This window comes from Pleuronectes platessa, chromosome 1, assembly GCF_947347685.1.
Source record: "Pleuronectes platessa chromosome 1, fPlePla1.1, whole genome shotgun sequence".
In the NCBI taxonomy this organism is placed as follows: domain Eukaryota; kingdom Metazoa; phylum Chordata; class Actinopteri; order Pleuronectiformes; family Pleuronectidae; genus Pleuronectes; species Pleuronectes platessa.
Genome location: NC_070626.1, coordinates 16674173 through 16688218, shown reverse-complemented (window position 1 = coordinate 16688218; position 14046 = coordinate 16674173). Strand labels below are relative to the sequence as shown.

Genomic DNA, 14046 nt, shown 5'->3' with positions numbered 1-14046 from the left:
AAACATCACTGGACCGGTGCTGTGTCTGACACGTGAGCCGTGGAGATCCCTCTCCTCTGTTTCTTATCTCTGCGCTGATATGCAACACTTTGAAGAGCAACTCTGGGAAGATACGAGAGGAAATTAAAAAGTGGCGATTGTTGCGCGCTATGTCGGCCACAGGCAGAAGCAAAGATGTGTGAAAATTAATCTTTAGGTATGATGCTGTTTTTTCCAAATGTTTGCGTCAATGTGTGAAACAACGAGATGATGAGAGGTGTGTTCGTTTTTTGTTATCTCAAGTGCAGGGGAATGGCTCTCGCACAACCAGACCACTGTTCTGAGAAGCTCATTGAGAGAAGACAGAAGAATATAACTCTTTGGTGTTCTTTGCTTTCCTAGAAATGCTGCCGTGTTTGTTATCTCTGTGTTTCCATGCCCACGCAGACAAGTGAAGGACTAGGCCTTTTTTTATGCCACTGTCAGCACATCAAAATAACACCTGTTGCTCTCTGGCACTTCTCTTACACAGCCTGTTTTGATGATCAAATCGTGGCCACAAAAGAAAAAATTATTACTTAAAGTTTTAAAAATGTCAATAAATCATATCGTTTTAAATCGCCGGCGCTCTCGATTTGAAAAGAAGCAGCGTAATAAACTGTCTATCTTCGGATGCAGTAGCATGAATACAGATGGTTATTAAAATGGAAAAAGTAATTTCTTTTTCATGTGTTGCGCCAAGACACATATCTGCGTAGTTTATCATGCGTCTCTCTGGCTGGGACCGACCCCTCTCCAGTTGCCTCTTACTCATCGCGGTGTAGAAAGCTGGAGTCGAGTGTATTTCTTGTAAAAGGTCAGAGGCAGTATTGACCATTTCCCTTCCTCGGCACGGCGTTGTTGTTTTAAACCCTGAGTTAACCAGAGAGCGAGCTGAAGAATGGGTGTATTTGGGGACTGCCATCCGTCATAGGGGCTGAAAGGCTTGTTTTCTCCCGGCCCCCGTCACATTTGATGCATCCCTGCTAAAGACTCCGCTGGGGAAGGCACGGCCAGCATTTGCCTTGGCTCACAAGCATATCCTCTCTCTCTCTCTCTCTCTCTCTCTCTTTCTCTCTCTCTCTCTCTCGCTCATATTTTTGGCAAGATACTTTTAATTGTGCCACAACCTTTTGTACATGTACTACATTATTTAGTGTTTCTGTTTGTTTGTGGAGGGCGGACCACAGGAGGGTTCTTTTCTTTTTTCAAACTGCTTAGGGAGAAATTAATTATTTTTGCTGCTATTTTGAAATGGGCTACGTGGACGTCCTCTGGATGTCTGCGTGATCCCCGGGGACACGGGTCTGCCTTTGCACTCGTTTGTTTCCCAGAATAGAGTAAGTCAGAGACCACGAATCATCCAGAGAAATCTGTGTTTATCTTTCAGAGGTTATGACTGTTAAAATGGATTGTCATCAGATATGCTTGGATTATTAGATTGTCAGATAGTTCTTGGTCAAACAGGGTTTATTGTTGTCCTGAAAAGAGTTAAAGTGTCAGTATGTGTTTTCAGGAGAATAATTAAATAGCTCAGGAAACTGCCCTCCCCCACGCACCTTTTTGACCTCAGATTGGAGGGGGGGGGGGGGGGGGGGGGGGCAGTGCCCAACAATGACGATAACTTTCGGACTTTCACAGCTGACAACACGTCGTAAGACCTAGTTCTGTTTGAGTCTAGATTAGGTTTTTACCCCTGTCCACTTGTTTATTGATTTGTATGTTTGTGACCAAGATAACATAAAACCAACATGACGGATTGATATGAAACTTATTGAAAGGATGTGCTATGGGTCAGTGAAGAACTCTCTTAATGTTGGTGCAGATCTGCTTTAGAGGGTGGATCCAGGAATATTATCTTCTCTACTATTTTGAGATAGATTTGTTTTTTTGACATTTTCACATTATAGAAGTTAGTCTGCTATAGTTCCCAATCCAATCACAGTGGAATATGCATCTGTCGAGCCGCATCAAGTGATCCGTCAACTGAGCGTCCAAAAGAATAGTCACCAAAACTGGATTTAAGTGGATTTATCAGTGTGATTGTGCAATAAAGACTTGTGGGTCAACAACAGCAGCCTGTGTCCATGCTTCTTCAGAAATTTGCCTGCAGATTTCACCACTCTTACTGTTTTTTTTGTCTTTGAATTCACTCTCATTTGTTTTTCTTGCTTCCCCCGCTTTGCCCATCTCAGTTGTCCGTCTACCCCCTCCCACCGCTTCTTCTTAAGTTGAATCAGTGGTCACTTACATTCACTGGAATCCTAGACTATAATAATCCAGATGGTGTTGAGAGGAAGTGACGAAACACTCTTCACCTCTCAGCATCGTCAGTGGAGTAATTCCATGCTGAGTGTATGATATCAATAAAACAAATGAAATCACATTGTTAAACTAATTCACTGTTGCATCATTTTTTTTACAGCAAAGATTTTGAAATCAAGGGTCAAGCCAATTTTTTTTTTTAATTTACAAAGATCAAGGTACTCGTTCTCATATACACTGTAAAGTGAAGTGAAGACAGAAGGGAGCATTATGTTCTCATCACATCTGACTGTTATGCTCCACTGGATGTAGCATAGTATATTTGTTCACTGTTTCAGACATTAGTGTAAACGAGGCACCGAACTGCTGAACTGACAAATATTATAATGTTAAAAGATCCACAGCAGCTGTGTTGAATTCACTGGCATATTTCAACTTACTGCATTCTTCTGTAGTTCTACACTGAGTTAAGGTCAAAACCCCTATCTCTTAAGTGCTCACACACACACACACACACACACACACACACACACACACACACACACACATACCTCCCCCTCTCCTCCACTAATAAATAATTATCCTTTGTGTGATGTGGCTCTGCTCCAAGGCCATGCAGTTTGCGTGAAGTAGCTTTTAGCAAAAGAGCGCTTTTACCAAAATGGGATAATTCAGAGAATGTTTTCTGCGTGCTTTGTTATTTTTACATTTTAATTATAACTATAACTAACTATGTTATTTAATATGTCAATGAAGAAAACAAATCACAAGTAAAAACCTCCAATATATCAATTAATAAAAAAAGCTTTTCTAAATTTGGATATGTGAACGCCTTCATTGGAATTAATATAATAGTAACTAGAACTCTCAGTTGAGTGCAAACCTTCAAACAGTGCCCTTATTAAACCACATTTATATTCACCAAATCCAAATTGAATTGTATTATATGCTTTCTCGCAATGTTGGAGAAAGAGAAAAAGCCAATCCTTAATCTGCCCCTTTATCAAATCTTCATCAAAATATACTGGATTCTTTGTTTTGTGGAGATCTGTTTTCTTGACTTTGTCTCATCTTGCATAAAAACAAACAAACAAACATACAGAACAAAAATAATAATATAAGATAAACTTAATGAATCAATACATATTTATAATTAAAATAATAAACGTACTTAATAATTTACTTTTTATATACAGACTATTGTCTTACCAAACCAAGTGTGGGCTGTTGTGACTCACCCGTTTTTTCCTTTTCTCGTGTCTTTTCTTTACGTTGTTGCCCCATCCAGTTAGAAACTGGGAAATAGTTCATGTAACAGATGAGTCAGAAGAGTCAGAAATGATGTTAAAGCTTGCGAGAAACCCACAGGTCAAAAGGGCAAATCATCTTAGTTTTTATAAAAAATAAAATTGTGTTTTATTTCGTTAAACTTTGAACTTTGTCGGTTTCATTCAGTTGTACATGTTCAGATATCCATATGTTGTGATGTATACACACAGGAAAATAAATACGTAGAAACACTCTTTTACTTGTTGTTGTCCATACTTTAAGCCCCTTCAACGAAGTCCCTCATTTTTCAGAGGAATTTAATAACATAAATTAAATTAAGCACCTCAAACATATTCATAAAAACTAATGCAACTAATCAATTTGAACGACACTCAAACAAAGAATCAAAAGCAACGCCCGCTCATGCAAATGTGCTGTTAGTCAGGATCTGCAGAGAAGTGCACGGCCAGGGAGTCATCTTCTTCTCAGCCTCCTTCGCTCCTCCCCCTGTCCACTGAGTTATGCACTATTTGAGCCTTCAGGAGAGTAAGGAAAGCCAGACATTATAGAGACAGAGGGACAAGGCACTGTTACCCTCACTGACTCCCTCTTCCACCGGCTGCAGATACACAGGGAGCATCAGATTTGGCAGATTTTGTTCATCATCGCGCCTTCAATCAATGCTGTCATTTGGTTGGAAAAGATGGCTCCTGTAGTGATTTGCGATAACTGATGTTTGTTTCTGTAGAGGACTTTCCTTCGTGCTCGTTGTTTCTTCAGGTTGAGTTTTTGTTGCGCTTGTAGGAGTTTATTACTGTGACTTTTTAATTTCCCATCCGTGTCTTCACTGGAATACCCTCACTCTCCTGTGAACTGTCTCGAGCTGCCTTCAACAATGCTGACTGAACCGTATGGAGCCATGTCCATGGGGTCAGACGTTCGAGATCTGACCCTTTTAACTCCAGCGCCTCCCATGCCATCCTTACCAGGAGCTGGTGGCGGCTGTGGGATGTCCGTTGGCACTGGCCAGTGGACCCAACTGCTGGACCTCCATCCAAGCTCTCCCTACAGCTCCCTGCCCTCCCACCCCTCCCTGATCAAGCAGGAGCCAGGTTGGGGGACCGCGGACCCCATAGAGGACCCTCACTGTGGACCCTGTGGGGCCTTCACAGTGCACTTCTCAGGCCAGTTCACAGGGGCAGGCCCCTGTCGGGTCGGAGCCTTCGGAGAACCAACCACAGGTCAACCCAGAGTGTTCCCCAATGGGACCTACCTGCCCAGCTGTGTGGACAGTCCCCCTGCGGCCAGGAACCAGGGTAAGCCTGCTGATTACCAGTCCCACCTTTGTCTCCTCTCATTAGCTTAGTTATGTAGCGCCCACGAAACATGAGGAGCTGTTTTCACACTCTAATCAATGAAGTCTAGGTGTTATTACAAGCCAGTTATTTCACATTTCCTGTCTTGTGTTCGTGATGTGACTCCGTGTTTAGGGTTTGTCAACAGTGTTGTGTCTGAGCAGGATGCTATGAGCTCGCCCGGGTCGTTCTGTCCCATGTGAGGAAGAGGTTGACAGATTTCTGGTAATCATCTGGCAGAGATCACCAGTGGCTCCTGTCCACTGGGGTTTACAGAGTTTTTCCTGTAGAAATTATTTTAATGCCTTGGAAATTCAGTCACTCGCAGATTCACTATAACAGTTATTATTAGTAGTATCATCATCATATATAATTAGTTATTCCATAAGTGTTATTTCAACAGTAATATGTGTTTAATTTGGAATTAAATGATTAGGTAGATCATCTATAAGGTTTTATCAAGTTTAATTACTGCAAAGTCTCTGTAATCATACACGTTCAAAGTATAGCTTTCTGAAGTGCAGGTTTGTCTGTACGATTCACATTCAAAGTTTTTTTATGATGCTGTGCTGATTTTACCCACAGTTGTGAACAGAAACTTGGTAACATCACATCTTTTTAATTTTGGAAATTATGCCTCATCATAAAAAATATTGAGGACAGAATTAGACATTCTGGTACCAAAGAAAGATTGTTATTTTGGTTGTTGTGTTACTTATTTAAAAAAAAAAGAAATTGGCTAATTTTAATTTAATATCATAACCAGTATGTTTGCAGTTTTCCTGCAGATCATTTTCTGCAACTGCCACTGACTTTGTGAGAGTTTTAAAAGTAAAACTTTGTGTCTCCCACACCAGGTGTAAAAACACAAATAACATATGATATACATATACATATACAAAAAATATATACTAATGAAAAAGTAAATTTTTGCTGATGTCATACAGGCTGTGGAAAGTAAAATGGACTTGTCGCACTGACCAACACTTTTTTTTTTTTTTTAATGCTTAACCCGCACCAAACACATCTTTGGGGGTTTTAAATATTTAAATCTGGAATAAAACGTCTTTGTTCTGTATGTCCCGTGCTGATTTAACATACAGTGGATATGATATGTCTCTGTGTGCTTACTGTCTGTTGGGGCGCATCACTCAGAGGTCAGACATTTAAACCTGAAAGTGTCGGCTGATGTGACTTTGACTAACAGTGCGCTGTGAGTCTTGTTTTCTCAGTGGAAAGTAGTTTTTGATGAAGTGATAAAATGCTCAGAGTAACATTCTACAGGCTGGGGGGATTTAAAGAAGAGTCACTTTTCTTTAAACTTTTCAAGATCCCTCCGGGGCTGGACTCAGGATACAGGCTCTATGTGTAGACGCACATCGCATGTGGTTGTATGATTGATTTCATGTACTATTAACAGATTTGCCACCCTAATTTAACTCAGTATTCACTGTATGCATTGTTACTATATATGATTACCATTTTGCAGTCGCAACAAACAAACGTAAATACATTTTGTAAGTGTGCAATTCCTTTCTTCTCAATGTTTTTTTTTTTATCGAGATTATTCTACAGTGGCTCATCTCGGCCTGTCAGAGGTGTGTTTGCCAAATTTCCATTTCCATCTGCCTGCAACCACAAGGCCGAAGAGTGATGGCTGGAAAAAATAGATATGTTACAAGGAAAGTGGATTTAGTCGTCTGACGAATGTGTCTCTGTAGTAACCCTGCAGGCACTTAGAGCTTCTAGGATCCGGATAAACCGCTCAGATGCTGGAGACAGTGCAAGCTTCAAACTGTTACAGTCATTTGTGTGATGGCATTCTAATGACTCGACCCGACCAATAAGATCCTCTTAACTTCCTTCTCTCTTTTGTTTTCTTTTGTCAGGTTATGGAGCGGTGGGTTTGGACAGCAGCCCTACTTGTGGTCACGCTGCGTCCCACCACACCCCTCAGCTCTCCAGCCTCTCCTTCAAACACGAGGACACACTGTCACCTCCAAACAACATAGGTAACTGTCTGCATCCCCAACGTTTTTCCACTAAATTGACTCGCAGAATGGGAGGCTGTCCTGTCACGGCAAGGTTATATAAGTAACCTGTCATTTTTCATATCACAACAGAGTCGCTATTTTCCTTCATCTCTCTCCATCTTGTGTGCGCACACGCACACATTCATGCCAGCAGACACACACAAACACACTCCTTCCTCTCACTCTAAGCATACGTATGGTGAATGACTCTGGAAGTGATAACTTGAGGAAACAGCTTTATGTGACTGCTGGAATGTCAAAAACTGTCTGGGGACTAATATACTATACGAACCTGAAAAGCACCACTGTTTCTAATTGTCCTGTTCTCTCTTTGAAAAGAAAAGCTGTGCCTGACCATGTCTTTGGAATGATCTATTAGTCAGTATATTTATTTATAAAGAGGAGTGAATTTGAATGTTTGTAGTGGCAAGTCCGGGACAGAAAACAATAAATAATACAAATAATCTTGGACAAGATCATCCTTTGGAAAGTTGTAAGACTCATGTGTTAGTTAGCAAGCTGTTGTGGGACAATGAAAAGTGTGCCGCTTTGCAATTAGCAATTTAAGTAAAGTTGAAACTGAGTTTTTTAATCAATTAGTGGATCACAAGAAAAGGAAATAGGAACAACCGTAACAACTTATAAAAGGGTTTGACTTTAGGTTTGAACATTGGGGGCATCTGAGGTCAAATACATTGTTCAAATACCCTGGATAATTTCTAAATTGTAATTTCTTACCAATGTGTAATTGATATACCAAAGAAATAATCACTATCTATACGTCATATTGCCAGACAATACCAACTAACTAGTCGACAAAGTAACTACAGTCAAATTACTCTGTGTTCTTGCTTCAAATTAAATTGAAGGGAGAAAACCAACCACTCTATTGTGTTTTTATACTCAATCTTTTTCCTTCAGTTTGACATTATTAATATTGTGGGGGGGGGGGGGGGGGGGGGTTACAGGCATTGTCTGTGAAGCATTACTTAAACCGATTTCTTCAGCACTGCTTGTAATCTGAAGAAAACAATGTATATATTCTATTTGTAGTTATTACAAATAGAATATATATTATACATTTTTATTTAATTTATCCGTTTTCTTTAAAAATTTGTAAAATGTATTAGAGCAAAGATGAAAGTATTTAAACGTTTAATTTCTTTATTTCAGTTGACCAGCAGTACGGGCCGCCTCCTCCCATGTTTGGTTGCCACAACCCTTCAGAATCGTGTCCGAGCAGCCAGGCTCTGCTGCTGAGAAACTACAACAGGTACAGTTTGTTGTCGCTATATTTGACTCCTGCTACCTTGAATCCTCTTTCCACTGGAGATTCAACTCCCCGTCAACATTTCACTGTCTCTGATCCTGCGTTAATGTCTAATTTGTTCTGAGGTTAAGTGTTGCCCAGCAGGTCAAAACAAACACTTGAGTGATCTACTGCTGATGTGCCTGAGTCCGTCATGAGGAACAAAAAGTAAAAGTTCAGTGTAAATAAGAGGTGATGGGAGGAGGGGTGCAGCTAGGACAGGGAGTCTGCTTATTCTAACCTCTGAATGTGTTTCCAACTTGTTTTCATTTTGATGTGAAGCGTCTCAAAGGGTAAATTGGGATGAAATTCTTTGAATGCCGCCCTGCGATGTTGTTGGAGGAAAGGAACATGTGCACCCCAAATACTGGAACAGCAGCTGATAAGAAGGGGGAAGACTTCACTGTTGTTAGTGCGTCCGGCCCGAGCTGGAAACCCTCAAACAAAACAGAAACATGCACACGCACACACACACACACACAGTGTATATATGTCAGATATCAGTGAGTCTTTCCACAGTGTAACATAGCTCAGGGCTGATTAGCGAGCCATCATGATCCTTCCCTCAAGGACTTCTCAAGGAATGCTGTCCAGAATTCCCCCAAAAACAGTTTCCCACCTTTAATGATACTGAGGACGGAGTGATGTCATGCACCGGGCCGTGGTGTGCTAGGCACCGAGGCACTCACCCCCGCAGAGTGCACGATTGCATGTCCAAGTGTGTGTTTCTGTACAACACACCAGTGTGGTCTGCCAAGGTAAAGAATGGCCCAGAGCCCATGCTTTTTAATGAAGCCAGTGAGGAGTGTGGTGGGCGGACAGGATGTGTTAATAAGCCGACCGTTTGGAGTTTCCCCTGAATGAAGTGTCTTCATTATCCATATAAGGGAAGAGATAAGACAGGAAGGACACCCTGTAGCATACATACTATCAGTGATTTATCATTTCTGGATTTTCCCCAAAAATTGCATTTCAACAAAGAAACCAAATTACCAAAAATCCTCACAGCTAATTACATTAGCGGGTTTCATAATTTTTCATTTACTAATATATTACCATATTTCTTGTTCTTATGTTTCCCTCAGTGACAACGTTTACCAAATGGCATCTCAGCTGGAGTGTGTAAAATGGAACCAGATGAACAGCCTGGCGTCTTCCATGAAGAGGTGAGCGTCTCTCTTTCTCTCTCACTCTCACTCTTTCTATATTTTTCTATATAATACTATATTGTTGGATGTTTGTGAGGGAGGAAAAGGAGGGTTTTACCAGATGGCTGTTGGCCTACTGCCTGGGGAAATCAGGACGAGGAGAATAGTGTGTGTGTGTGTGTGTGTGTGTGTGTGTGTGTGTGTGTGTGTGTGTGTGTGTGTGTGTGTGTGTGTGTGTGTGTGTGTGTGTGTGTGTGTGTGTGTGTGTGTGTGTGTGTGTGTGTGTGTGTGTGTGTGTGCGTGCGTGCGTGCGTGCGTGCGTGAAAAAATTGTGGTTTTAGATTTAAAAAAATAAAAAACTTGGTTTCAAATCTTGAGATACTTTCTAAACATTAAATTTTAATAACTTAATTAATTGAGTAACCGATCATGAAAAATATTATATTATATACCTTATATTGATATTATTGTTAATATCATTATTATTATTATGTAGTTAAGTTGTGATGTTCCATAAGTGTGCTTGCTGTTAAAGAGGGAATTATTTATTTTTCTATTTCTATTCAATGAAATAAAACTACAAATGTTTCTTGTATTATTATATTTAGAATTTTGTTTATTTATATTATCTGGCATACTGTACTACATTATACTAAACTGCACTATATTGTAGCTATAGAATGTTTTGCCGTGTTTAATTCCATTTAATATATTTTTACCCTGCAGTGTTCATACAACCAGTTATGACAGTGAGCCCATAGTCCCACCTCCACCCATGCTTGTCAGTGCTCAGTACCACATACACGCACACAGTGTGTTCAGAGGCCTACAGGTCAGTTTACACTCACACATACACACATACATACACAGCTATACAATTAATACAAACGCAACAGGAACATCTCTACCATGAAGCCCTCTTGACTCTTCTTTCTATCCTCTCTTTCTAAAGGACGTCAGACGGGTACCTGGCATCGCTCCTCCTGTTGTGAGGTCAGAGGCCAATGAGAAGCGTCCATTTGTCTGTGCTTATCCAGGCTGCAGCAAGAGATACTTCAAACTGTCACATCTGCAGATGCACGGCCGCAAACACACCGGTGAGACGATGTGATTTACACCACTGACTCCTGCTCGGACCCCGGCAGACATCTTCTCCTCATACATTACAATGACAAAGTCTGAAGAAGAGATAAAACCATCACGTGTTTTATCAGGGAGAGTTTGTGGCTCTGGTTTGAGTGTGTGTGTAGCTGTGTGTGTGAAAGGAGGATCGATAAAGATGGAGCAAACGTTACCCAGATGAATCAAATCTAATCACGTAACATATGAATCATTTTGATGGCTGATGATGATTATGTTGATGATGACGATGTGGGTGTTTTATTTTGCAGGAGAGAAGCCTTACCAGTGTGACTTCACAGACTGTGGCCGCAGATTCTCCCGCTCAGACCAGTTAAAGAGGCACCAGCGCAGACACACAGGTACACAAGTGTTTCATTTGGGGGGAGTTATTGTAAATCCAAATTTAATCCAGTGCAAAACACCATGACTCAAAGTTTAAGAAACTACCTCTCTTAGTCCTAAGAACAATAAAAAAGAATGTTTCTTTTACCACATAAATCCTGGTTTCAATAATTAGACAAATATTGTCTATGTTTCAAAGATTGACTTCATAAAAGCTCCAAACTATTTTTATGTTTTAATTCAAAATATTTTGAATTTCAAAAGAGAACTTCCTCATGTTTTTCTGATATAAGAAACTTTGTAAAACGATCTTTAGTAATTTGTAAAGTGTTTCGTCTCTTACAGTGATCTAATGAAATGTTTAAACGTTCAACCTTTCTCTCATTTCACATTCCCTCTCTCCCACGGCCCTGACCCCCACGCCCTCTCTCTCTCTCTCTCTCTCTCTCTGTGTGTGTAGGAGTGAAGCCCTTTCAGTGCGAGACGTGTCAGAGAAAGTTTTCACGGTCAGACCACCTTAAGACGCACACTCGGACTCATACAGGTAAAACAAGTGCGTATACCTTTATTTTCTACGTCTCCATTCCTTTTTGTCTGACTTTATACAAGTCATGCACAACAAAACACCAGCTTGCATTCCCAGGGGTTGAATTCACTCTAAAGCAACAATTTATCTTGTTTTGTGTTTCCTTTGCTCGTCCCCTCCTTGTCAGGTGAGAAGCCCTTTACCTGCCGCTGGTCCAACTGTCAGAAGAAGTTTGCCCGCTCTGACGAGCTGGTGCGCCACCACAGCATGCACCAGAGGAACCTGACCAAGCTGCAGCCTGCCATCTGAACAGCGAGGAGACGAGGAGGAGGAGGAGGAGGAGGAAGGTGACAATATGTTGTGCCAGCTAGTAGAGAGAGAAGCTTGGAGCCTGGTCAGCGGTTATGGTGCCTTGTCAGACTCGCTGATGGGATGAGCACAGCTGATGCCTCCCTCAGCCGCCCAGATGACGTCGGGTTCAAGAACTCACAGATGATCCACGAGATTCCCCGAGAGGCACCTGAACCAGGGCTCGCTCATCTGACTTTAAAACTCAGACCTTGAAAGGATACGGTAAATCTGAGCCAAGAAGATTTTTTTGAGGAAAAATATTGATTTTTGAAATTTCAGTACACTTGCACTGGCTTTTTGTTTTATTGTTAAAGTTACGTCACCTTGAAAAATGTGCTGGACCGTGTAAACTGGATTTAGGGAATGGACAAACTTTTTGTCCATGAAGCTGAGCAAGGAGAATTGTTGCTTTTGGTGGAACGTGAACATATATCTTTACACTCGCCACCACCACCTTTGTATATGTTTGTATTTGCCCACATCTATAGACATTCCTTTTGTATTTTCTGTGCTTTTTGTTTCATTTATAAAATGTCGTTCCACATCAGTTTTGAGAGTCTAAGTGTATGTGCTTTCTTGCGCGTGGGTACGAGAGAGGGGGGGAAATGACCAATGTTGTAGTTGTTGTCGGGCTAAGAGGCCACCTATGAGCAGGGGAGCTAGGGTGGGGGGGGTGGTCAAGGTGAGGGGTGGTGGGTGACAGACAGTAAACCAGCACCCCAGCCGTGACTCTGACAGGGTGCAGGTCTCACCCTCCTAAATCTCCAACACACATCTTCATAACCACGAACATCTGGAGCCCAATAAATCTCATTAGAGAAGACACATACCTCAGTGTCACCTGGCTCTATACTTCACTGACTGCCCCCTTCTGCAAACGCCCTGACACACACACACAGACACACACACACGCACACACAAACGTAAATAATAGCCTTCGGTTTAAAACGACACTTTGCATCCTTAATCCACATGATGGCAGTATCAGCCTTTTCACTCCAGCACATGGGCCTCCGACAGTGAGATACTCCACCTCAGGACTTCATATGGCCCACATCCACCCCGTCTTCCTCTTAGTGGCCCTGAATCTCCACAATAAATATGTTAATGCAAAAAAAAATGAACGTGAGAAACAGGAAGGCACGTTGAGAACAGGCCCTGGAACATCAAATATGGATGATGTGGATGGAGTTGTGTGTCAGCTCGTGTGCGAGACGACGAGCGATGGGATGGTTCAGCTGCAGCAGGTACGTTAATAAAACATGAGCATGGCTCTGTGGGCTAATGAAGTCACATACCTGGAAAAGCAATGTAAACACACATGTACAAGCACATATGTAGAGTTAGCTGTTGGCTACATGTTCACAGATGGAAACCCCTGCACACGTTTACCGGAGGCCTTAGCTCTGCAGCTGCACTCTACTTGTTTCATTCCCACTGCAGACCCTGCGAGAGAGATTAAGACGCCGCTCTCCCATTTCAGGGGTCACGTACGGCTCATTTGAAGTGCTGATTCAAGTTGGTTTTCCAATCCACGTAATGGCCGCGAGGTGGTATCTCTGTGATGTTGTGTTCTTTTTCTTTTTCTTAATCCGTTGCACTTTGATTAAGACGTGCTTCTCTTTGTTCTCGCTCTGCAGGGGAGCCGGGAAGCAGGGGGCCGAAGATCAGAGGGACAGCAGAGTTGAGCATTTTACTCACTCCAGTTCACTCTTAACTGCAGACTGCCAAGACTCTCTCTGTGTGTGTGTGTGTGTGTGTGTGTGTGTGTGTGTGTGTGTATGTGTGTGAGCGTGCATGCTTTAAATGCCTCCAATCATCCTCACACACTCAAAGACACGCTGACCTCGACCCTGCACTGATGTACCTGATCTACATTCCAGAAATTGATTGAGAAAGTTTCAGATGGGAGATATCTGATAACACAGCAAACCTCTGCATTCCGTTCCCCTTTCTGCCAAACGTTACCACCGATCTGAATGCATGAACACACACACACACACACACGCACGCACACAGACACACACACACACGCCACCAGATGCCCCCTCAGCTGTACTGCTGGCTGTTTGCCTTTAAGGGGTGTCAGCGTGGGTAATCTCAGGTGACACACACCTGGTAACGCACAGCCCAAGACATCTGTAGGACAGCAGGCCTGCTAACTTCACAGCCTCAGAACCGCAGGCAAGCGCCCCAGAAGGTTTCCTTTTGAATGCGAGCGCGATATAACCTCCATCTCTCAATCAGAGCCAAGAAATAAGTACAGTTCACTCCATGATGTATGCAACTTACCACCTTTACCTTCTTT

At 42.0% G+C, this 14046-nt stretch overlaps 1 protein-coding gene across 2 annotated transcripts; it reads left to right on the top strand.

The window, feature by feature from the left end:
* Positions 1-1650: 1650 nt before the first annotated feature.
* wt1b (WT1 transcription factor b) lies at positions 1651-12285 on the top strand. Of its 2 annotated transcripts, none has more exons than XM_053425993.1 (9): positions 1651-4868; positions 6797-6919; positions 8114-8213; positions 9335-9415; positions 10124-10229; positions 10350-10494; positions 10789-10878; positions 11322-11405; positions 11575-12285. In XM_053425993.1, exons 1-9 carry the CDS (start codon positions 4448-4450, stop codon positions 11694-11696), a joined length of 1272 nt encoding a protein of 423 aa, XP_053281968.1. In that variant the 5' UTR covers positions 1651-4447; the 3' UTR covers positions 11697-12285. The 2 variants fall into 2 exon arrangements, with proteins under 2 accessions (XP_053281968.1, XP_053281967.1); XM_053425992.1 differs by having other exon boundaries at positions 2868-4868; positions 11322-11414.
* The last annotated feature ends 1761 nt before the right edge of the window (positions 12286-14046 follow it).

Coding starts and splice junctions, on each gene's coding strand:
- wt1b (XM_053425992.1), top strand. CDS start 4,448: ATGCTGACTGAACCGTATGGAGCCATGTCCATGGGGTCAGACGTTCGA. Junction 4,869..6,796: donor CCCTGCGGCCAGGAACCAGG/GTAAGCCTGCTG, acceptor TTCTTTTGTCAG/GTTATGGAGCGGTGGGTTTG. Junction 9,416..10,123: donor CTGGCGTCTTCCATGAAGAG/GTGAGCGTCTCT, acceptor TTTACCCTGCAG/TGTTCATACAACCAGTTATG.